General features: G+C 38.0%; 1 protein-coding gene across 3 annotated transcripts; it reads left to right on the top strand.

Annotated features, from left to right (window-relative positions):
* The first annotated feature begins 234 nt into the window (after positions 1 to 234).
* Positions 235 to 18,721, top strand: LOC145988707 (uncharacterized). 3 transcript variants are annotated; one of them, XM_083123806.1, is made up of 5 exons: positions 235 to 285; positions 9,447 to 9,482; positions 14,233 to 14,261; positions 15,525 to 15,912; positions 15,964 to 18,721. In XM_083123806.1, the coding sequence occupies exons 2-5, from the start codon at positions 9,458 to 9,460 to the stop codon at positions 18,195 to 18,197; spliced, it is 2,676 nt and encodes an 891-aa protein (XP_082979932.1). In that variant the 5' UTR covers positions 235 to 285; positions 9,447 to 9,457; the 3' UTR covers positions 18,198 to 18,721. The 3 variants fall into 3 exon arrangements, with proteins under 3 accessions (XP_082979932.1, XP_082979931.1, XP_082979930.1); XM_083123805.1 differs by having other exon boundaries at positions 15,525 to 16,392; positions 16,435 to 18,721; XM_083123804.1 differs by having other exon boundaries at positions 15,525 to 18,721.
* The last annotated feature ends 8,172 nt before the right edge of the window (positions 18,722 to 26,893 follow it).

Genomic DNA, 26,893 nt, shown 5'->3' with positions numbered 1-26,893 from the left:
ATCCAATCAGACCGTGTGCGATGACCTTGGAAACAAGCGAAGGAACAAATTAGCATCGATCATCGCGGGAAAATGACGAATCTAAAGTTGGCAACACTGTCGAGAGGATGCTCCCGAATCGGTACATCGCACCTCCCACCCTCGCAGCCGATATTTGGCGAAAAAATGTTGATTGATCTTGCGTGGGGAGAGTGTTGTTTTTTACGTATAAATAGAACTGTTGGGAACTTGGTTTTTCAGTCTTGTGGTGACTGTCGTTTGTTTCAGAGCTCGCCACACAGCGAGGTAAGAGTGTGGGAAACGTTGAGATATTGTCTTGTGCTTCCTGTGCTGTGAAACATGTGCTTCGGTTTAATCTAACACCGGTGCAACCACAGTGAAACCAAGTGCTTCGCAAACAAGGAGTCTGCTTCTCTTGTGGGTGCTGATATTAATTGTTGCTGGTGAACATAAGATTGTTAAGTGCATGGTCTAATATTTGCTTTGTTCCTATTAACCAATTGGAACGCAGCAAGTATACTTATCCGCTTTTATATGTTGTGGCTTGTTAGGATGTTCAGGCGTCCTTTGTGGTGCATGGAAACTTTGGGTGAAGCTTTTTTTTTAAGGTCCGTTGTATGAACGTAAGGTATTATGCAAACCATCAACGGTGATCGAACCAAGAATACTTTTGGGTGCATGAAGCAAACTAACTTTTAAGTTCCACGTCAATTAGTTAGTTTCAGTTACTATCCTAATAGGACTTTTCATTATCTTTTACATTAAATGCACACGAGAGGTATACGGAGACTGGTCATAAAGTCTAATGTTAGAATCAAATTACTAACATCTGACATATATCCACACAGGGTTCGAACCCGAGGCCTAAGGACGAATATAAGTTTTCTTGATTTACTTGATTATTCAGAAGACCTTTCTGTGCGCTGTTACAACTTACCGTAAATTTACCATATTCTACCGTTAACATTTAACAGTCCTCCTGCTAATGTATAAAAAACGGTACACTACTGTTTTATATTTAAATTTTAATATTTCATTATGCATAAATATAGATAAATATTATAAATAGCAGCTGAGTGGCCCATATATGTATTTTGATGAACTGAGCCATTAAATTGCATTAACTCTGTAATAGCCATTAATACTTTAAAAACGGTCAGTCATTTTTTACACTACTTGGACTCAGACCGTCATTTCCCCTGCCATTCTCACATAATAATAAGGTGAAGGATCGTAATGACTTCTCTTCTATTGTTACTAACTTTTTGCAACAATTCCTTACATACATATATTTCGCTCTTTTAACCCACTGGATGCTGCTAACTCTTTAAGAACAAAAAATAACAATTTATTATACTAGTGTTACTAATAATGAGATTAAAAGATGCATGGAAAATACATTAAGAATACTAATTTTTAAATTATTTTTAAGATTTGTTAATGTTCAGATGGTATCATAGTTGACGTGGTGTTCAGAGATAGCGAATAAGAGATAGAAATAAGCCAACAGTTAAAACTAAACATAAGCTGTTAGTTTTTGAACGTCCCCCCAATAACTGTATTGAAATAAATGACATTCATTAATATTGTAAATATTACTACTAGAAGGTGAGGAAATTTATCATTCTTGCATATCTGATTTAGCATGCAACCTAACACGCTTTACAACAGGGGCGTTGATTTGTTTCATTAATACGATTGTGTGGAGAAAGTCATAGATTTCTGCTCTTATATTTATATTTAGCTCCCCCCTCCTCCCTGCTGGAAAAAAAAATAAGTTCTAGAACAACATGAACTGGATGTTAAGGGAAAAGCATGGCATTTTAATAATACTGTTTACCGAATTTAAATTTAGTATAGTCCACCTGCCTTAGTTTCAACCATCGATATAAGTGCGCATGCGCTAACTTGGACGAGTCTATTGACAAAATAGGGGTGGAACGGATAAGGGAAAGAGGTTCCGTGAAAATCGTCTGTTGTTGAAACAACATTGAAGTTTTCTCACGTCGAAAGCAAAATATGTTCAGAGGGGAGTTAATGAGTTGTAACAGTCATCACAAACACAACAAAGTTAGGGGTTATAAACAAAACATGTTTCTACCCACTTCCACTTTTCGAGCTATATGTTTCTGAAATGCACCCGTTTTTAAATGGTTTACAGGAACTTGTTATGTACAATTCAGAAATACATAACCTCTTAAGCTTCATAACATCGTTTTGCGCTCTTTAAATAGGCATAGTTTTTACATCCCTACAAAGTTTTTCGAGAGCACACATCAACTTAGGTATGTAGTACCCCAATGCAGTAAAATAGGTTCACGGAGGGTTTCATTCTTGTGGATATGGACATAATGTATACTCTGTCCCAGGAAACTCTGGAGCAAGCGAGCGAAAACAAGTTTCTGCGCAAGTAGTGACTCGAGAGGGCTTGACGAATGAACACGTGTTGCTCGAAGAGGGAAATGCTCCTGCAGCGCTTACTGCTTCGCACCGCCCACTCCTTTTCTCCCCTCTTCTACCGTTATGGTCGCCTTGCTCCAGAGATTCCCAGAACAGAGTATAGACTTTTTTTGATTAGCTTCCAGAAACGAGATTCTTTGAAGAGCAGTTCCTGCGTCTGTCTAACTGTATGAGGGGTGGAAAGGGGTTTAAGTCGGATCGAAGAATTTACAGGGATGTAAAATTCTGGGGGGGGATAGAATGTGCCCTCTACCCCCATTTTTCGTTGTCCCGGAAGAAAGGCTGGTTTTCACAAATCTACTTGTATTGGTATATTGGTACCTCCTTAGATTAATCAAGATGATGAAGGTGAATAGTGAACGGGTGGAGATGCCTTATCCGGTATCCGAACTCATACCCTTCGCTTCCTAGCACAATAACCACTTCGCCACATAGTGGTTGCAGAGCGTCAGAAATGTTGTATTTTGGTTTCTTAGTTTTCTGCCTCATTTTAGCTAATCACAAAGATGAGGTTTAGTGATGATTTGTTGAAACTGGTGAAAGGAGACTCACGTGGAAAAGAATTCTGAAATAGCTAATCAGGAAGGTTAAAAATTAAGGTATGATGATTGAATTGTTGTTTTAAGTCCACTTTATGAACAGAAAGGCTAATCGGGACTGGACCTACAGTTTAAAGTGGGATCCGAACCACTGTGCCATGTGCCTCCACCTGGTATCGAACAAGGGACCCCTTAATTACAAGGCGACGACGCTACCACTGCGCCATCGGGGAGGCCCTAAGGTATGATGATTGTCGAAATGTTTACCGTCCCAGAAACTCTGACATGTTCTTGATAGAATACCACGTCTCGAACTTATCAAAATTGCTATTGAAATAGTCGCGGTGCCCTGAGAACTAAACACCGATTTGCACTGGATTAGTCAGGCACTTTTCTACACCTGTAGGTTAATAATTACAATGAAGGTGAATGGTGGAAATAGGTGAAAGATGAAATACTGTGAAACGCCCATGCTTTGACCTACGATACAAACCTATGTCCATTGGCTTCATAGCGATTCACCACACAGTTCGGCAGTCTCATTAAAAATTAATAATAATAAATGTCTCAAAATTTGTTACAATTATTTACATGTTTCTATAGGAGAAGAGTAAAAAGCAGCCTTCTTTATGTAGCGATTGTCAGAAGGATATAGAGAACAAATAGAGCATTCCCTGACATTCGCTACAAAACTCGGCGGCAAGCGGCCCGGCGTCAGGGCTTTTCTTTCCCGGTGAACGGGGTCCGCGACAGTCGCTAGAGACGGCTATTAAAATTACAGTTTTCATATTGTGTACTAACCTTGACTACAGAAGGTGTTGAAAATGATGTCTCTCTGCTGCAACACATTCCTGGCATCTCCGAACTTACACGTGCAAGTTCGTCTACTGTAATTCTCCCGATTTCTCGCACAATACTCTCTTTTAACTCACGGATGGTGTGCGGATTGTCTTTGTATACTTTATTTTTTAGATTTCCCCACTTTTCTTTCCACTTTTATTCAGAACTGACCTTGTTACTCTAAACTTTTTTACGAGGTTTAATATAGTTGTCCTATGTGTAACGGGAACACCAGGAAATTTTGTTGCAAAACGTCTTCGCACTTCTCCACAATTCCTCTTACCGAAGTAACACTTCACAAGATAAATCCTTTGTTGTAATGTAAACTTTTGTGGTGCCATATTAAGCCACAATCTTCAACACACGGACACGACACAACACAACTTCCGAGGGAGGATTATACTGGCGTCAGTCTGCAACCCCAACAGGAAGGGAAATAGAGCGAAGGCTGGGAGAGCGAAAAAAACAGATTGCAGGGTACGACTGTCGCGGACCCCGTTCACCGAGAAATACAAGCTCTGACGCTGGGCCGCTTGCCGCCGAGTCTCGTAGCGAATGACAGGGAATGCTCTGTAGATTGAGAAACAAATTAAGAAAGACAGAGCTTTGTTTTGAGGCAAAATAAGAAAAAGATATGGGGAAATGAAAGAGAGTGACACAAAAGAAAGAAAACATTCTTAGAACCAAAATAGAGCTACAGAGGCCTGGGAAACAAGAGAGAAGAAAATATACTGTAAAAGAAAGAGAGAAGGAGAGAAAGAAAGAAAGACAGACATTTGATAACAAAGGAAGAAATAAAGAGAGAAAGAGATTTAGAAAGGGAGGAAGGAACAGAGGGAAGCAAAGAAAGAGATTGATTGAGTTGGTGTTCTAAGTCCACTTTATGCACAGTAACGCTAATCGTGACTCTTGGTTACAAGGCGACGACGCTACCACTGCGTCATGGGGGGATAGAGAAAGACAAAATGGAGACAGAGCGACAGGAACAAGAGAAGAGAAAGACGTATGGAAACAAGAGAAGAAAAAAAAAACATGTAAAGAGAGGAAGATCGAAAGGGAGGAAGGAACAGAAGGGAAAGACAGAAAAAGAGAGAACGGAGACAGATACAGAAAAAAGAAGAAGAGAGAGAAAAAGACAGACACATAGAAACAAAAGAAATAGTGAAGAGAAAAAGACAAAGATAGAGTTTTCGCCATTCAGTACCAAAAACAAAAAGGTTATGATAATTGTGATACTTGTACATTGTACAGGGGTTCGGATCCCACTTTAAACTGTAGGTCCAGTCCCGATTAGCCTATATGTGCATAAAGTGGACTTAAAACATCAACTCAAATTGTGATGCTTGTGTGCCAAAAATTCTCAACTTTTTCTAATGAAGTAATTTCACGAAATACATTATAAATTGCATCAGATGAAGTTAACTCACATTCATTAACAAGCTTAAGTCATCTGTTAAGCTTATATTTAATTCTTGTTTGGATGTACATTGTATAGACTGTATTCAGTGTAACCCACATATATTGGACAAATGTAACTGAATTCTCTTCAAACTATAATATATATAATGTTGTGATGGATACAGTTTAAAGAAATATAATCATACTGAATGGAGAAACTGTCTTTATAACTGAAAAAACGTACACATCTTTGGTGTATCATGTTTTCAAGACTAACCATTAGTTCCATAACAAAATTTAACTTCGTAATGTTCGTACATAAAGTTGTGGCTTATTTCAAGACTGTGGCTATACATCAGTAGCTTTCATTTCGTTGACCATAACACGTTGTCGAAAAGTAAAATCCTAATTGTACACGTTACTCAATATCATTTTGTTATCTCTGACTTAATCTTCCGTCTGAAGTTGCAAAACTACAATTATTATTGTCAATATATCTGATTTTTTATAACTGTCAAAAGCAATTGTTTGCATATGAACTAAATAGCAATTTTACAATGTTTCGAATGTTTATTAATTTAGGTTGACCATGCCAAAGCAAGATGAGAGGAAAAATATGTACAAAATGAAATTGTTTTTAGCAAAGTTTGTCGTAAGTAAACTTTACAAAACGGATAGCCCAATTGAGAAGAAATTTGCTAATCGTGAGAAGTATGTTCTGCTAACACATTAAATTTGTCACGAGCGACAAGAAAATTTAAATCCGTGAGAAAAAAAATCGTGTTTCAATGCATTGCGTTTTTATTCCATCAACATTATTATTCAATAATTGAGATGACGCTTACATCATTCCATCCGAGCTATTCTGTGTGTTTACAAACACATCTGGAGTATGATTACATAAGCGAAGACTTTTGCACGCACTCAAGATTATTACATACTTTCACCTTCATTGGTGTATCTTGAGCGGCGAATAAAATAATTTGCCGCGAACCGGCAAACACTTTTCTCCATCTTTATTATTTTCGTTCTGAGGTGACGTGTCTCGGAACGTACGTGTCGTCACGTTTTCTTGATATTTTGATATCCTTTTGCACATTTCCATTGGAAGACTGCAGCAAGCTCTTGCACGCTTGTATTGAATGCAATAACAGAAAATAACAGCGTTCCAATGCTAGCGATACTGTACCACTTACCTCATTATTAACTAATTGCAAGTAAGACAAAGTGCATTTTGATGTTTTCCTACGAAATAAGATTCGTACACGTTTAAGTTTAGAAGTCGTAGATGTGAGAAATGTTTGGAAATAAATTAAACACTAATGACTTGATCACAACTCAAATAGGTTTAATGCATGTTACCATAGCAAGTTATAATTTCAAATCTTGAAAACGTTTGCACAAATAGTGAACCGCTTCCTAATTGTTATTCAAATTTCGATATTTAATTAGTAATTTAAATATGATCATGTACATTTTCTTGGGATTAACAATATTTATATCTACTGATAAATTCGATTTAATCTTAGGTTCCTTAACGTCAGTCTTCTACCACTTAAAGATAAGACGTACATTGTTACAATTTTCACTAAAATTTACAATACAGTTGAAATTTAACAGTCTGGCTGTTATTACAAAAACGGGAACCAAGTTTTTCTTTTTTTTTTAATTTCCTCAATTTGACAGTTTGTAGTCTGTATAAACTCAATTTATGCACAGATAGGCTAATTGGGACTGGACCTACATTTTAAAGTGGGATCCGAACCACTATGTGCTTCCTTCTCCGGGGATCGAACCCGGTACTACTTGATCACAAGACGACAGCGTTAACGATACGCCATTGCGGTCTACTTAAATTCATCAGGCATAAATAGGTAATGGTTACAGATTGCTGTTGCGTACGTCCTAACTATGTTATGAAAAACTCGACCTTTAAAATTATATTACCTCGGGTAACCATTTACTGGCCTCGGCACTTTCACACCGGTCATGGATATATTTTTTTGTAAGGCAGTTGAATGACAACGGAAATTAAAAGTTTTTGGTCACTAAGAATAAAATATAGTCTAGATCTACATTTGACTTCCGTCACTTACAACGATTGATAGCTACGTAACATCGAATTACCATGGCCAAACCTCTCATGTGTAAGTCAATGGATTCTCAAAAACCCGAAACCTTCAATCAGTTGTTCGATTCTCAAGACATCATTCCTTTCTAGTCCAGTGTCCACCTGAAGGCTTCCGTGGAGGAGTGGTTAGTGTATTGTGTTACAAAGTCAAGGGGTCTTAGGATCGCATCTTGGACAAGATATTGACATTTCATTGTCTTTGTTCCTTCATTTATTTCACGAATTCGCCTGTTATCTTCATCATCATCCTGATTAACATATAGAAAAGTGACGTAATTATAAGCAAAAATATGAAAATAAAGGTAGTTATCGAATTACCTTGCTCTTTCTTGCACATTATTCATAACTTTCTTCTCAAGGCGGTGCTCATGAATGATCTATCCACCCTTTTGCGACACATTCGAAATGTTCTGCAACTCTTACTTCAAAATTTTTCACAAATGCCAAATTTGCAATAATTATGGAGCGAATATGCCCTTGGATCTCCTAAAAATATTCTTCCAAATACCCAGACTGACAAGTTAAGTAAACATTTAAATTATGGACAAGGTTTTCTTCGGATTAATGAATTTTATGAATGCCATGCCACTTTGTTTATTATCACATTAACATGTGATGGGCTTGTTTTACAGGTGCAGAATTTCTAGCAACAATATTTCTTAATTAATGAAATATCTGACATTGTTGTATGACCTTTCGTCATCCAAATACTAATTCGTGTCATTTCTCAGGGACTGCTTTTTTCACTAACAACGTGTGAAACAAACTTCAGAAGCCTTTCACATCCTATTAATTTTCCTTGTACGTTAGTGAAAGTGCATTATATGGTGCAAAGTGCATTTTAATAGCCCGAATGTGATTACAATCGTCGTAACGACTTTAAATAAAAAAGCATCTCTTGGTCGTAGGTCAGTGGCAATGTGCATTCATTGATAACACAATCTCGCTTGTGCATCTTTCTGTCTGGGAACTTCCTTCGCTGCTTTTAATTGTTGCATAATGTTACATAATAGTGCACCTTCTTCTTGTCTTCATTGTTACAGCTTTTACTTGCGCAATGTTCAACCAAAGCAACCGCTCGAACTGAGAGGGAGAGGCACTCTTAGAGATATTCTGGAGAGAGAAAGTTATTTACCTCCCTCCAGAGTCGGTATCTAGGCGTAGAAAATGAGCATACGTCTATTTGCACATTAAGCCAGCAAAATCTAGAAAGAGTACACAATTAAATCACTCTATAACGCCCCAAAGTACAGTAAACGGCAAAAAAATTGCTTTCCCGCAAGGGGTTAAGTGTGTTGCCTAACTACGGCGATAAGTGGATCTTAATAGGAACCTATCAATGGCAACTTCTACCACCGCCGTAGAGTTAGGCAACACGCATAACGCCTGACAGGGAAGCGAGTATTTCAGGATCTAGGAGTTCCATTTTTATTGCCTGTGACTGTACATACTAATCACCATGAAGTATTTTGTAAAATTTCCAGGACCCCTCAATAGTATTTACCGACTCCCCATGCCTCGTGCAAATAAACACATAGAATTGTTTGAAAGTTTAGTATACAGATTTGATTACACTTTATGTGAAAGTAGCTTCATGATTTGGCCATTGAGGACAGTTTATACATAGCCTACATATACAGAGCATATCGATTTTGAACCAAGAGTTAAAGGTTTCAACTCCCAGTTCGTGTGTATTTTAGTATTTCAACTTGAAGTTCTGTGAAATGCATCAAATGACCTTATGCTTTGTTTACAAAAAATGTATTTTAGTCATTTCTTTGTATTTCCATCACTTAAGCTTAATCACGACTGATGATAAAGCAAGCAAACAAACATATACCATTTAAGGTAACGAAAGTAGAGGAAATGTACAGCACACGACAAAAATATAGGATTTGGTGTATTTGTATATTGTTTATACGTAACATGTTACATAGGTTTGTATAGAATTTCATATAACTTATACTAACATATACTATTTTACTTTTCTCCTTTATCATTAATGTAATGCATAATAAACTATTAAAAGTAACATTATATTTTTAAATTTTAAAATTATTTGTTATTGTGCTTTCCAGGCCCTCCAAAGATGAAGCTTCTCCATCTATTAACGGGTAAGTCAACCTTACAAATGCCCTTCAGATAGAATTCTGAATTGCTGCGATATTTAAAACTTCAAACTGAAATTCTAAGTATAATGAAGTTTTAAGAACGATCAGAACAAATGCATGATGGGATAATAGTAGTAGTTTTGACTCTCCTTTTCTAGACTCATAGATAAATACTTTCAGGTATTATTTATTGAGTGAGTAAGTAAATTTGATGTCATCCTTACTGTTAATAATAATAAGAAGAATAAACTAGTTATAACACTAACGTTAACATTATTTACATAATTTGACGTGTTACTTAATGAATTCATATTAACTGACCTAAATGTGCTGCTTGGTTCCGAAAAGGATCCACATAGGGATATCCATAGTTATTGTTTCTTATCAACCCAGGTAGTTCTTCATTTATAAAATTTGCCGATTGAAGTATGATCTAACATTCAAGTGCTAAATGTTATGATACAAGTAAATATAAATCTCCAATCTTCACAAAGGCAACGATAGGTATAATATGCCCATTTTATTCTAATGTTTCACATAGTGATTTTCTTAGGTAACCTGATGGTAGGAATCTGTACGCAAGCCAAGAAGAACAGTGTCCGAGATTAACCTGGGTAATTTTAAGTTGCTGGATTAATCGTGCCGGTGAGGATGAATGGTGAATTGAAAAAAAAAAAAAAGATGAAATCCCCTAAACTAACTAGTTAGTCATTGAATTTGACGAGTAAAGACTTAGGTACAGACAAAAGACTAGTGTCTCTTCAGCAACAAGCCTTCGTGAATTGACTGATTTGGCTGATTTTACGTCGCTTTTCTGCCACTTCTGGCTAATCGCGAAGATGAGCATGAGTAATGATATGATGAAATTGCAAACACCCTATGCCCAGGCCAGGATTCGAACCCGGGACCCTAGGCGGCAACAAGCATTTCAGTTTAGCGGTTGCGAAAAGAGTTTGTTGTTTATCACTCATTTGAACTTTACAAATTTTTGAATAATACAGAACAGCATAGATTAACAGTGATAGAGTGCAATGTGCAATATGGGATAACATACTGTTTTATGTCGCAACGGGGCCTCCTCCATGGCGCAGTGGTAGCGTCATTGCCTTGTAATCAAGGGGTCCCGGGTTCGATACCCGGTGGAGGCACAAGTGGTTCGGATCCCACTTTAAACTGTAGGTCCAGTCCCGATTAGCCTTACTGTGCACAAAGTGGACTTAAAACAGCAACTCAATCAATAAACAATTATGTCGCAACGAATTTTTTTTATATAATCTTTATTTTATGTCGTTCTTATGTTATTTTCGACTGTGATAAACTCACGAAATACATTAGCAAAGTTCATTTTTGCCACTGTTCAGCACAGAAGGATGATTGTGACTGGAGCTACTGTTCAAGGTAGACTCGAAACCACTCAAAAATACAGGTTAATGTACCATTTTTGCCATACTTGGAACCCTTGCTCAGACACAGAACTGACCTCCGTGGAGTAGTAGTTAGCACGCTACGATGCAGTGGTCCCGGGTTCGAATTCCGGCCTGGGCATGAATGTTCTTTGTGAGTATCAGTTCATCAATTTCGTATCATCACTTTTCCACATCTTCGCGATTAGCCGAAAGTTGCAGAAAAGTGAAGTAAAATAAATCAAATCAGTCAGTTTACTGACACAGGACTGATCTAATGCCAATTACAAAATGACACTTTTGTTCAGATTTAGTTAGATTGTTTGAATTTTTTATCTTTTTTATGCGTTTAAGTCAGAAGGACGATAATCGCTGTTTTGATTTTTTGAAAAATCGGGACTGGACACAGCTTAAGATGGGATCCGAACCACTGTGTAATGTGCAGACAGGATAAACAGATGAAAGAACAGATGCAACGGAACGGTCACGGTGACTCGAACCCGGAACCTTTGGCCACGATACCGAGAGTTACTCAACTGCTCTGAGATTTGCTAATTACTACATCGATTACAAATACATAAGAATGGAATGTCAATAACATGCACATAATGCACCACAAACACTTATTAGAAACATCTGTTCGGAGAAAAGATGCACCCTTAGGATGTTAAATTATGTCTATGAAGAGATGACCTCCGGGTATTGAACCTTATACGGTCACGATATGCATTCCGTTATGCAACTCTTAACGACTTTCCTTGCCTTGATTGCATTCTTCCCGTATTCTGAATACGCCCAGATCTTCCTTGCCCTAGTCAAATGACCACCTAGATCGACGCCGTGATCTTTTCTACCAGTTATTTCCCAGAGCATTCAAAGCAAAGGTTTATCTTATCGTTTAAGATCTTTCTTATGTACCGTGGCTGTGCATGCACTTTCCTTCTGAACTTATACAACTGTGGCAATCTCTTGAGCTCTTTCCCGCTCTTAATGATGTTCACTTATCTGGTGTACTTTTTCAGTTTCTGAAGCATGCTTTTTTAATCTTACTTATCGGTTGCAACAATGCTTCCTTACTGACTCGTGATTCATACACTAGAAGTCTTTCCTCAACTATTGGTCATCCTGAGAACTCACCAATTCTTCTAGTCCTTTTCTTATGTCTGTACCAGAAGATGGACTATTTTCGTTATATCTACTTGTGTGTTTAACCTAAGTAATTTATTCTTGTACAATTTCAATCTTGTCTAAGAAAAATTATAGCTATGGATGCACAAGGGCAGAACAAGATCTCAATATCTAGTATGTCATGATTTTGAAATAATTCATGGTGAAATTGTAATACCATTTGAATATCAGAAAGGTTGAAGTAATGGAACATCAAACCAACCTGAAATTAATCTAGCGCAAAAATATTCATACAAGTTAGGGGATTCTACAATAATAAACGAACTTGGTGTTAATATGTGCCCAGATTTTGAATTTACATAAAGTGCAAGCATTAAAGTACCTCACATTACATAGCATTATGATGACAATTCTGGAGCTACTTGAAATCAATGGTAGCGGACGCCAGTCTAAAAGCCGGAAAAAAGCAGCGGCGATGGGACTCGATGGGCTAACCACGCGCAAGTCAACGCAAATCTGCTTCAAAGACCTTGGCCCTCACAGAGTTGATGCAAAACAAAATTTTAAGCTATGTATTTGCCACGTTGAACTATATTAGTAAATTTTGTTTAGCTTCGCATATTCCATAATCTACAACAGTTGCTATCAACAGAGAATAAAACAAAACTTTTTTTTCTTCTCATGATAAGAATGGGGCTTATCTTCGTGAGACAGTCAACAATAACAATACAGGCCATTTTTGTAATAAGCAGGAAGAAATTATTCGCGTATTCAGAAAATCCTCGGACAAAGAGTCCCCAGTGGCCTACGTTCGTCCCATTTCTCACTGCAAGCCAACAATGGACCAGTTAGGTAACCATTGTAGTGGCATGGGTAAGTGGACGTTGAGAAACCTGAAGTCCGAAAGATCGAGCCAAGAGAACCTTGTCGTATGGCCGTGAGAGAAACGGTTAAATATGAATTTCCTGAATGAAACTCTCCAAGTAGCCCAAGGTAATTTCCTGTGTATAAAAGATTCTTTCCTTTACTATGTTGCCGGTTTCTGGTTGAGGAAAGTGATGGCATATGTGGGCTGTGCTATTTCCTGTCTTCGATGGTCCGGAAAAGTCTTCAGAGTGATTTGAGTGAGATGGAAATTATCTTAGCAAACTGTGGGAAACGTTTTCCTTGAAGACACAACCTTCGTAGACAAATTATGTAATTCAAGATGCCTGGCCTTACCCAACTTCCATATATGTGGAAAGTGATTGGTATCTTCGATCTAAAAGCTAGAATAACTTTAACACCGTTACTCTTCGAGGATTGCAGTGGAACTTTCAGGGTGGTTAGACACCATCAGGTTATCCTCATCAGGGTGCTGGTGGGTCACCAAGTGAGGACGATCCAGAGGATCTTCCAGTTCCACTTGGGCCTTGTGGGTATCCACCTGTTCCGGAAGGCCTTCCGCCAGTTCCCATTGATGCGTACATGCAGATACACCAATGTATTGGACAGAAGCAAATGATAGGAAGTAATTCAGATTGTGAAGAATTTTCGGGTCACAACACATTCAAAGTGGCTCGAAATTGATAGGAAAAAAGCTCACGTGCCCTGCGTGTCTTCATGATATGTTGACATGCGCAGGGGATAACTTTACTTCTTTTTCTTCAATGTATATTAACTTCCATTCTCAAAGCGGTTACTTGTATTCTTCTAATTCAAATGTACATTTATTAGACATAATTGTACAGTAATAGTGGAACTTCATTTGACATAGAGATGGCAAAATCAAACAGGAAAAAACATACCATTGAAGGGATAATACCTTAAAGGACTAGAAGTACGAACAAATTGTGCACGATGACTTTAAAACACGAACAAATTGTACACAGTACTTCAATTCTGACACTTTGATGTAATGTTATAAATTCTTTAAGTGTCCTTCAGTATTTGGGTCAATACTAATCAAATATTAGAAACTTAACATGGAATCATAAACATCCTAACAACAAGGTCACCAATTATGTTGAAATATAAATTTATTCTTCAATCAATAAGGTCCAAAAAGATATTGGTATATTATAAGGAAATAATAATAGTTATAATGAGGAAATGTTCAATTTATATGGTCTCTAATGCATATCTTTTCACTATTGTGTATATTTATAAAACGAAAGTTCACAATTTTTCGTTTATTGTCACATAATATTCTAAATTAATGTACACTTTTAATCTTTTTTCAGCACTGCTTGCCATATTCCACACGTCAGTGGTAAGTATATTGCAGCAATCAGAAAGAAATTAAATTTCTATGAATGGTGTGTCATCTTGTTAAAAATACAAATAATCCTGAAAAAAATTATAGTTCATTCCATAATGAAGGAATTACTACAACAATTCTTCTCTCTTTCAACTTCATTATCGAAAGTGTATTTTTGTTCTTTGAACATAAACCAAAATGATTTCGATGTGAAAATGAATAACTTACATCAAGAATTTTATGCACATATTTCCTTCATCAGCAAAGAGTGATTGTAACTTTCATGCTTCATGATACGAATGTTCTGCTCGATAATGTATGAACATTCTGAATGAAGTGGTTATTCTTTAGGCTCCAATTACGTGCGTGCGTTTAGATCTTCAGAATAAGAGTACTCTTTGCTAGAAATATGCATGTAGTTTATTTTAAATGAAGAAATTGTCGTGGTCATGTCAAATTGATATAATACAACTTTTCTAAAAATTGTATTTCTTGAAACAGTAATATTCTGATCCAAAGTGGCCTAATTAATTTATAGTTACATACAGAGTTTATGTATTGTAAATGATTACTGTTTCACAACAACGAGGCTAAATTTTAAAATTTGTTTTCTTAACTTTTGTATTTGATGGAGAAGCTTCACCTTGGAAATAAGCTCTTTAATCGTGGAATTGTGTTTCTATGTTGATTGTTGTAAGGTGGTTTTCTACTTTTTAAGGCTAATAGCGAAGATGGTAATGAAATAGATGATAGGAAAACACATATCCACGATGTTATCGGCATTCTCATCCACTTCCAAGGGCCACGTAACGTTCTATGCTAACAATTTCGTCACAGACATTGGCTATTTGCTTTTTGTTTAATATAAACCAATACTTCATGGGTATATAATTTAATGATTAATTTCATTTAACTAACCGTCACAGAGGTCAATTATATGAAAGTATGATTAACCTAAGCTAGTACAATTCATAGATGTATAATTTAATGATCAATTAATTCAACTTAATATGATGAAATAAGAAATTAAATAGAAATTGCATAAGCATAAACAAGCACTAAGAGATAGTAATATTTTAAAAATTTCTGAAACAAAATTCTGTTCCTTAGAATTCAACATGTTCCTAACATATTATGTTACCAAAATAGTTTGATGCTGATATCGATTAGAATTTCCAATAAATAAAATGGTAATATATTTACATTGGCTGTTAGCTGAATGCGTGTCATGAAACACGGACACATATTCATGAAGCTTGTAACTCTTTTAACCAGGGACAGGAAGGATACTCCTATGATAGACCAGCAAACCCTCTAATTCCTGGAGGACCGAGTACGGCTAGACCAACATCAGGTGGATATCCTTCACAGTCGACTCAAGGTGGGTTCACACCATCCCCAGGAGGAGGATATCAGGGATCAACTGGAGGATATCCTAGCGGTTCTCCAGATTCCAGTGGCTACCCTCAAGGACCTTCAGGAGGTGGGGGCTTCCAGGGTGGTTCGACACCATCAGGCTATCCTCAGCAGGGTGCTGGTGGGAGACCAAGTGGTTCTGGTGGTTACCCACAGAGTTCTGGTTCAGGTGGATATCCACAGGGACCAACGGGATCTGGTGGAAGACCTACTGGTGCAGGCGGTTACCCTCAAGGCCCAACGGGAGCTGGTGGAGCAGGCGGTTACCCTCAAGGTCAATCTGGAGCTGGTGGAAGACCTGGTGGAGCAGGCGGTTACCCTCAAAGTCAATCTGGAGCTGGTGGAGCAGGCGGTTACCCTCAAGGTCAATCTGGGGTTGGTGGAAGACCTAGTGGAGCAGGCGGTTACCCTCAAGGTCAGTCTGGAGCTGGTGGAAGACCTGGTGGAGCAGGCGGTTACCCTCAAGGTCAATCTGGAGCTGGTGGAGCAGGTGGTTACCCTCAAGGTCAATCTGGATCAGGTGGATACCCACAAGGCCCAAGTGGAACTGGAGGATTCTCTGGCTCGTCCCCTTCGGCTTCAGGTGGTGGTTATCCACAGGGACCATCAGGAGCTGGTGGAAGACCTCAAGGTGCTGGTGGATCGCAGGGATACCCACAAGGCGGACAATCTGGAGGACAAGGTTATCCTCAGCAGGGACCATCAGGAGCTGGTGGAAGACCTCAAGGTGCTGGTGGAAGACCTCAAGGTGCTGGTGGAAGACCTCAAGGTGCTGGTGGATCGCAGGGATACCCACAAGGCGGACAATCTGGAGGACAAGGTTATCCTCAGCAAGGAGCATCTGGAGGCTCAGGTGCAGCTGGACGTCCACAAGGAGGATACCCAGGTTCAGGACCCGCTGCATCCGGAAGACCACAGGGTGGATACGACGGACCAACTGGAGCAGGAGGTAGACCACAAGGTTCATTTGGACAAGGTCCAACAGGTGATGCTTCCGGTGGATTTCCACAAGGCACGCAAGGAGGTGGCGGTTTCCCAGGATCTTCGGGTGGAAGACCACAAGGAGGATTTTCACAGGGACCAGGGGCTGGTAGGCCACAGGGTGGATTCACGCAAGGCCCTGGCGCTGGTCGTCCACAGAACGGATTTCCCCAGGGCGGTTCTACAGGCTTTCCAGGCAGTGGAGCTCCAGGTGGTGGTTTTACCCCTTCAGGTCCTCAGGGTGGTTTCGGACCAGGAGGTGCTGGGGGTTCAGAAGATGAGGACTATGACGAGGGTGACTACTCTGCTATTCCTGGAGAGCCTGGTCGCGACTATCCTATTTACTCTGAAGTGCCACCAACGTCGTTCAGATGCGACCAGCAACAGTTCCCAGGGTACTATGCTGATGTTGAAACACAGTGTCAAGTGTTCCATATTTGCTCCAATAATATCACTTATGATTTCCTCTGTCCCAATGGCACTATTTTCAATCAGCAGTATTTTGTCTGCGTCTGGTGGAATGAGTTTGACTGCAACAGCGCCCCCAGCCTGTACGGTCTGAATGAACATATTTACGATTACTCCATTACTGGAAGCTCTGGAGGTACTGCTGCCCCTGGTGGCGGACATCCTGGATTCGGTGGTGCTACTGGTGCCTTCCCAGGAGCCGGAGGTCCCACAGGTGCACCCGGAAGTTTCTCTCAAGGTGGCGGACCAGGAGGTAGACCCGGAGCAGGTTCATTTGGCGGTCAAGGAGGTCCACAAGGTCAATACGGCGGAACTGGCTCAACTCCAGGATCATTCGGCGGTCCAAGTAGGCCCGGTGCTGGTCAATTTGGCAGTACTGGAGCTCCTCAGGGACAGTACGGCGGTGCTGGATCGACTCCGGGATCATTTGGTGGACCAAGCAGGCCTGGTGCTGGATCGACTCCGGGATCATTTGGTGGACCAAGCAGGCCTGGTTCTGGGCAATACGGTGGTTCCGGTGGTCCTCAGGGTCAGTATGGTGGTGGTTCAACTCCAGGACCGTTCGGTGGTGCAGGAGGACCTGGTGCTGGTCAGTATGGTGGTTCCGGTCCATCTGGATCCCCTCAGGGACAATTCGGTGGTTCTGGCGGTCCTCAGGGACAATACGGTGGGTCTGGTTCTACCTCGAGGCCGTTCGGGGGTGCTGGAACAGGTTCTGGACAATATGGCGGTCCTGGATCTACGCCAGGAGGAGGCGCATCGCGCCCAGGGCAATATGGAGGACCCGGATCAACGCCTGCGCCTTTCGGGGGTGCTGGAACAACACCTGGCCAGTACGGCAGCTCTGGTTTCCCTAGTCAAAGACCAGGCGGCGCATCTTCTCCCTCTGGACCTCAAGGTGGCAGACCCGGATTTGGATCAGGATCACAAGGATCTTCCAGACCTGGAGTGTCATTTCCATCAGGAGGTCCTGGAGCAGGACAGGGGCCTACTGGTGGTGGATTTTCCAGTCCAGGAGGCCAAAGTCCCTCTCAGCCCGACAGAAGCTATCTCCCACCTCCTAGCGGCGGTTATAGCGGTTAAAATTCAACAACTCAGCAACGAAAAGGCTAATGGTGATGGACAATTTTAGTTGTGTACAAACAAACGGAATGCCAAGCATAAGAGCTTTACGTATAACTGTATACAGGGTGTTTTTTCACGAACTGCATTTTTTTGTATAAAATATTTATAAGCTGCATTGAAAGTGAACTTTACCTTGAAAACCAAGCCGGTGTGGAAGTGGCCAGTATTGCCAATGTTCGAAGACTGTTGGCAGAGTGAATCATTTAAATTGCCAATTTTTACATATCAAGTTTTGAACCGGAATGCAATGATAATTTATTTTGCAGCCAGTTATCTCTCTTCGAAACATATTCAGTTGTGCAGTGAAATCAGTTGGTTATTCTAAACACGTAATGGTGTTGAATGTGCTTGCTTAGCAATTACATCTACAGAGAATGTTTCAGAAATGCTATTTATGTTCGTCTCGATAAAGGGAAATTATTTCCAAGCTTTATGCAAATATTGTTTGCCATGCATTGTAAAAAATATAATAAATAAGTACTTTTTGCAAATAAATTAATTGTAGTTATTACTTTATCATTAAAAGAAGTGTGTATGGTACATCGCTACTTTTTCACCACATATCTGTGCACTAGAAATACATGCTTTCAAACTATTTGGCGCCACTATTCCCAGGACACATCTAGTTTGAGATGCATAAGTATTACCACGCAAAATATCCATCACTATATTATTTCTATTTGTTTTAGGCAATGAGAGCAAGAATTGAAACAAAACGCAAACCAAGCTGCTGATAACCTCACCATCAGCACACGTAAAAATACATTCCTTAAAAACACGTAGGATGAAAGGGAAAAATTAATGAAAATAGTCATGGACAATTTGCGATACAATACTTGCACATTCCACAGTACAAATACACCCTATAAAACAAGTTAGAATTATATCACATTACTATTTATCAACTTAAGATTAAATAACTATTCTCCTTTTAATAATAATAATAATAATACGTATAATAACAATAATAGAAACAGATATCACTGGGTGTCAAAGTAATGCATGTACATAAAACGTGCACCTTTTTTGAGCCAGAAATACTTGTAATCAGATTTTGCACAATGACATTCGAAGGCGTTCCCAATAAAGAACACAGCATTTTACAAAATTTACTACCCCACATTTACTTAACATAACAAAGGTTTAATAACTGATTATTATAGAGTTCGTCCTTATTTATGTAGGATTACTTAAAGCTATAGAAAATGAATCAAACGAGCATTTAAAACATAATTTAAATACGGTGCCTGCCACCTATACACATTTAGGAAGTGATAACTTATACTGATGGTTTGGATGAAACTATACCTGTTTATTTCGTCATATTTTGGACAAAATATGAACGAAGTTAATAACTATAAACTTAATCCTTTGAGACTTGTACCTCAAGAATCCATGTACTTTTTCTGAAATTTTCCCACTTTTTCTCTCTCTCCAAGAAAATCCGCGTTCTGAAAAAAGGTTAACGTTGTTGATTATATTTATCAGTTTAGTTCTTTGGCAATATTGCTTGTGCAGTCAACTAAGACACTTGATTTTTTAAAAACCTTTCTTAATCTTTTAGAATAAAATTAAAAAATAAAATCATTGAGATGAACCTTTTTTGTTTAGAGTAACGTTTTATTGAGAACAAACATCAAAACATGCTCAGTTAAGAGTTATTAGAAATTTTATAATTGCGGGGAATGGGGCATTTTGGTGAATGACGTGCCGAAAGTTCAAACCTCCTCGAAATATCTTCGTAATAGTAGTACAACAAATTATGCATTACAAATTGGTTTCATTGTTCACTTCTTTTATGCAACAGTATTCAAATCGCAACTTCGTACTTCCGGATTGAGCAGAGTTGTTTGTAGAAATATTTCAGTACACTGTGTTGGAATGAAAAGTTTCTTACTAAATGTAATAAAGCTCAAATAAAGTCCACCAGCTACCATGGAAATAAGTTAAACTAATTTGATTTTACCCTTCAAATTGTGGGAAAAGTATAAGGGGCATTCCAGCGTTACGTGTGTGACATTTCGCACTCAAAATGTAAAGTTCTAGACATGAAATTGGATTAAAATATTCATAACGAACTTACACTTGTATTTCATAGAATTATGAAGTATTTTGGGCGTCTACTAACAAATGAAAAAACAACAACTTGAGAACTATGACACAGCCTGATGCTTGAAAAGCATTAATGAAAATGTGTACCTTGTGTGATGCTTCAAAAATTGAGCAACATTTGACTTCATTTGTCTGATTGAGCATATAAGCTGCAGATGCTAATAATTTTATTTACTGAAATATGCAAATTATATGCATTTACAAATATTTAAACCTTAATGTAGTTATAAACATGATAATTTTCAGATTTATTCATTTTGTCATTTACATGGAGTAGGATCACTTTTCGTGGAATGCCCCATAATCATACATCTCCTGTTTTTGACAATCACCAAGGATGTGTACGGTGGTTCAGGGCGAATTAGTTTCAATTTTGGCTTTCATTGAGTGGGAAATTCTGCAGATTGGCCTTCTCGAGCAAAGAACCGACACCGTTTTTGCATATGATAATTAATCAAGGAACCTATGTTTAAATCAAATATGAACAAAACGAAGAACCGATTATTGTTTGATGACCAAAAAAGAAATAAATTCAGCTCTGGAATTATGCAATCAAGAATTTGTGAAAATATTACAGTTTCTAAGGAAGATACTGCTTGAAAGTGTCATATATCTTTCTACGATCTTCAGTGTAGAAAGGCATACGAATCTTGAAATCCGAGCCTCAAGAAAGTCGACTGCATAAACACAATTTATTGCTTCAGATTTACACGTTAATAACCGTAGTTAGTACAAGAGATTCAAGACAATATGCAACCTCTTTTGTAATGCGGGTAATGAAACTGTATTCTACAGGGTGTTTCCGTGACCATGAATCAAACTGGCAGGATGGATGGAGACTGATCCAAGTACCAATATGAGATAAAGAATCCTGCTCTGGAAATGCGTCGTTCAAAAGTTATACGCCAAAACTAGTTGGAACTACCTGTGACAATAGAATAAGAGAACTGAAATATGCGACTTGTAGATTTTAGTAGGCACGCTACGAATTTATGACTCACCCTGTAGCTATGCGCATTTTTGATTGATTGAGTGATTTGGTTCATTTTGTTTTGCTTTTCTGCCACTAATACCAAAGATAAGGATGAGTGATGATATGATGAAATTTATGAAGGGATACTCGCAAAGAACATCCATGCCTAGGCCGAGATTCGACACCAGTACTCCTAGTGTCGTTAGCACTGTGTACGCATTTTCTAGTTACAAACATTTAGGTGGTATATACGGTAGGTAAAGTCCTTGTTCATAGTGTTTTCTCATTATAGGTGGTATCCTCCAAAAGTGGAAGTTTAGACGGTCCAATTCGGGCACTGGTTTTAACTATTTTGCATGCGTACAAAGATATTTGTTTCGGGAAATTTGACCGAATGAAAGATGAGTACATAACCGCTCATCGTTGCAGAATCTGGCTTCCCTGCATAATAACAATTTCGCAGTCGGCGATGTAATACATCAATAAATAAGCTTGGTGCGAAAGTCTGATGATTTGCAAACAGAAAGTACCATTTGCGAATCAGACGTTCGCACGGACGAACAAGGTGTGAGAATTTCCCACAACGATTGGCAACGATAAAAGGGGGGGGGGGGGGGTAGAGGGAATGCACAAAGATGTTACATGCAAGCAGAGTACTTATCCAAAATCGTTCTCAATTACTCCTTTTCACCTCCACGTGACTACTATGGAAGTAGCCATTTGCTGAGGAGTGTTGCACAACAAAAATGGTCGCCCCAACGCACAATGGTGCCTCTGCAGGAAACTGCACAAAAGGACACGAGTGCTTTCTTTTGTCTGCTGGTAAAGAAGAGTTTTGCATTAATGTGAGAATTTCGATTGCAGCATGTAAATCGCACCCTTCCTTCTTCTTTTATATTTATGTAACTGCGAGTACCTGTCTATCAAAGAACCACGATTGCGGTAATAATGTCATGCTGCAAGACTTTGTTAATTGCTGCAAAAGATACTTGCGTTTAACATGTCAACCATTTCGTTTGTTTGCGAAAATGCCCGGTTATGCTGGACAATCCTGATATAATTTCACGCCTTGCAACACCTTTACACTGAAGAAATTTGTTGTGTTGTTTGGATGATCTCGACATGTATAAGTTTGTACGAGGGCAAATCGAAAAGTCTTTGCCCCTATATTTTAAGCAGAAATAATAATCATGCAGGGAAATCATAATATAGGAATTGTTCTATGTACCTTGCACTATTGTTCCACATAGACATCTCAGCGGTTCGGGCAGTTTTCCCATTGCACCATTAGTTTGGAGATGCCGCTGTTGTAGAATTCGGTCGGTTGATCGTGGAACCACCGCCGAACAGGGGTTATCGCTTCGTCGTCGCAAATGAACCTCTGTCCTGCCAGGAACTTCTTCAGTGGACCGAACACGTGGAAATTACTTGGGGTCGAAGTCTTGACTATACGGTGCATGCTCCAGAATCTCACATCCGAATGACTGAAATCTGTCGATGGTCCGGTTTGCCACATGAGGCCTAGCGTTATGGTGGAGGGTAACCACATTGTCGACATCGAGAATCCCTTGGGGTTTTTTCCTGATGGCAGCTCGCAGACGTGAGAGTTTCCACAATAGCTGTCGCCTCGTGACATGAAATCCAGTAGGAATGGTCCCTTGCTCCATAGAATGTGCTGCGAGAAAAACCTATTGCATTGAATGTATATCTCGGTTTCTCAATGATACAAATATTTCGGCTAAAAAAAAATAGTGGCAAAGACTCTTCGATTTGCCCTCGTAGTAGATGAACGTGACGCTACGTTACACAGTGTGAATCGGGTCTATTGGAATTGTACGTTCCTGTTCACATAAAGTGGCATATTCTTTAACTCTTCAACCCTATAAAGTGTGCCACTTTATGTGAACAGGAGCGTACAACATTTGATCAAATCAGTATGTTATTATCTAAACTTATGGTTTAGAGGTGGTTTATAGACATGATGGATAGTCTTATATTTTTCAAGTACAATAACGTTATTACTCGTATATTCATGATCTCAGAGTAACTGTCTCACAATATTTTATGTTAAAAATAAACTGTAAAGAAATCGTAGCCAGTTTTTTTATAAAATGCAAATTTGCAGATAATTTTATAGACAATTGAACTAATTTGAAAATAAAAATCTAAATGTACATAACGAAAAATGATATTACATTTCTTAACATAATTAATTCACTTCGATATGGGCATTGAGATATTCAAAAAGTAAAATTTTATTAATTAGAACTATTAGAACTTGTTTAAAACAATACTAATATATTAACTGGTTTCTAATTAGTGAATAACGTCCAATCAATCAAGTGCTGAAACCAAAGAAATGCATAGAAATTTTGAGTTCACAGCAGTACGAAACAAAAGCAAATCATCTCCATGGTAATGAACCTTCCTTGATTGGTTTGATTGATTAATTTGCTTTAATTTCCTTCGCATTTCTACATCTTTTGGCTAATCGCGAAGATGAGGATGAGTAACGACATGATGAAATTGATCTAGGAACAACATTCACACAAAGAATATCCATGCCCAGTCCGGGATTCGAACTCTGGACCCCTGGCGACTTAGTGATAACCACTCCGCCAGGGAGCTTGGCTTACTTGACTGGTTCAACCTCCAGCACATCCTCTTTCTACCCGTCCTCAAAATTGACAAATAGTCACTGATAGCTCGGAGAATAATATATAAGGAGGCATTTGTGACAATAAATATATAAATAAATCCATTATATATATATTGTTTTATTAATTTTTTCCTTGTATATACGCATTGCTTGCATTGTAGAATTATATATCGTGTAGTTTACGGTTGTTGCAAGCATATAAACATAATTTATTATATGTATATATATATTTTTTTTTAATTTCGGGAGAACACACGCTCCCTTCATCAGACATTTATTTTTAGTTCGATTAATGCTACACTTATAACAATGGAATAAATTTAGCAAAAACAAAAAGAAGCAGGTATACAATGAATCTTGTCAATGATGTTATATTGTTGCAACATAACAACTTAACTGTGATTATTTTTGTTTCGGGAGATGATCAGAAAACATCCAAAACTGTGGTTATATGTTTGTAACAACCTTTTACTACAAGAAAAAGAATATGTCAATATTTTACTCAAATTTGTCAAGGTAAAACATCATCCAAATTCATTCTAGTAAGTAAACTATTAAAAGAAACTTATATTCACTTAATCTATACCGGTAAATCGACCATCGAAAGAAATAAGATATTCAATCGCTGTACTTAATTGAGAATTAGTAATAAAATGGATATAATGTTCTGCAGAAGTAAACTCGCATATTCTCCACTGGAGACATAGTAAAACTCAAGACATAAGTTTCTCATGTCCAGTATGACAGGTTGCCTTCAACGATATATAATTTCGTATGATAATGCGCATGCATGCATGTCACACTGTCACGCACATGTCTTGAAGAGGATTTAAGTGTGCACAATAAATTTCACTACTGAATGAAAAAAATGATTACGAAGAATGCAGCAACGTAAGGCGTGACACACAAAGGAAGCACGTAACTTGCATGAGCTATTGATGTTACCAAGCATCATATCCTATGCGTGTGCACACTACATGTGTGGACATGCGGTTAACATGGCGTGGGTACTGGATTAGTGTCCAGGAATAAAAGATTGGCCAGAGAAAAAGATGTCAATTTTTTTTCAAGAAGGCACATTTGAAAGGGCAGGAGTTTAGACTGCTGAAAATAATACAACTCTTTTTAAAATGATTCGTAAGTAAAATCGAATGCTCAAACTCGTAATATCGCTCCTAATTTTATCCTACAATAACCATATTTTATTGTATTTTTCTTCTTTGTACTTCGCTTTTCTAGCGTGACAGCTTCGTGGGAAACAAAATAAATGGGGAACCAAAGGGGCGGGAATATTTTCCCTATGAACGTTCACAAATAATACGCCTGAATAACATATAAACCTGCATATTTCGGCTCGCACGGATTTGCTAGGGAAGACAGTACAGGATTCAAGTACATCAAATTATTTTTACAACTTCACGTGGACTGGATATTTTTGTGCTACTAAATATAGCACAAAAGGTGTGTAAACTGTATAGTATAATCTGTGGTATAGTTGTTGCATAATTGAAAATATTCGTGACCTTCAAGTCCCATTGTCGAAAGATTAGGACAAAAATTGGTTGCATAATACGTATTAATGTGGTGAACCTTTGAATGCACACATATTAATTTTTATTATTACAGGTATATCGTACGTACAAATCGTGAAAATATACAAGTATATGTAATTCCAATGACACGTTCAATACACACTGAACAATAATATTCCAGGTGTAATAACTCAATCTGTTCAAGATGTATTCAACTAACTGTTACATGAAATCTTGAAAGTTTGGAAATTTTTCATTTCGTACATGTTTGAAGATTTTCCCCTGAATGATTAAAGTAACAAAATAAATACGGTTCATAATTTTAAATTTTGATCTCAAAATGTATCATGTGTACAGATTTCAACAAATGTATTGTAAGATTCTTTACTTACGTCATCACGCCGATCTTCTATTTCCACTAGGCCTGCCGATCTTCGTATCTTCTGGCGGCAGCGACCTGGTTAATAAAAAATAATTATTAGCATAGAAAAATCACTACAGCTCCTATGCAAAAGTTTAATAAGAATTTAAATGTCTACTTCTCTATATGGAACTTGTATACGATTTATGAATTCAAATAATCTAAGTGTAGCTAGATAATTTTAACTTGATCAGTACATTTTACATTACAACAAGTTATACAAACGTTTCAAATATTAATTTGGTTATGGACATGTAGCTATATACCAGTTAAATGTTTTTTTCTTTTGATTTTTTTTACTTATTGTTAAATTTTCATATTTTAATACTAAAAATATTCTCACTTTGAATGTAGTTGTAAGTATCTAGATCTAGATAATTTTAATAGTTGGATTTTTTGATATCGTTGACAAGGCATATGTATCAAGGTTATTAAAAGTATATGTATGATGTTTCGTTTAAATATCGTAAAAGCAGCAATCAGGCATACAGAACTGCATGAAGTCGACATTCAAAGATATAATCGGATGTTTCCTCAACTGTACTACACCAAAGAGCCTATATACGCTCTTTCTACTGTACTACACTGACAGCGTTAATATTACAGTCTTCCTGATATAAGTCTGTTAGGGGCAAGGGTATAATTTAGTCGACATCTATTATGCTTAATAAAGGCACTAACTTTTATTGTCTGTGAACATTTGAATTTATGTTAAAAGATGACGGCAACCTGGAGTTCCTAGAGATGAATTCTTAGTCGCATTTTGCAATTGGTTTTCTCAGGGTGGTTCAACGTTAAGTTAACATATATATTGGAAATTGATTCTAAAAGCATTTAAAATTATAATATTATTATTCTTCATTAAAAATCTGGAGCCTCAAAGTGACGTCACGTAATAATGTTTGTGAATATCCTGAATGAACTCACCTTGATATAACGTTAATATACAAGGAGCCA

This window comes from Lepisma saccharinum, chromosome 6 (genome assembly GCF_977018435.1).
Source record: "Lepisma saccharinum chromosome 6, izLepSacc3.1, whole genome shotgun sequence".
NCBI classification, from domain to species: Eukaryota; Metazoa; Arthropoda; class Insecta; order Zygentoma; family Lepismatidae; genus Lepisma; species Lepisma saccharinum.
This window is presented reverse-complemented; position numbering and strand designations above follow the sequence as displayed.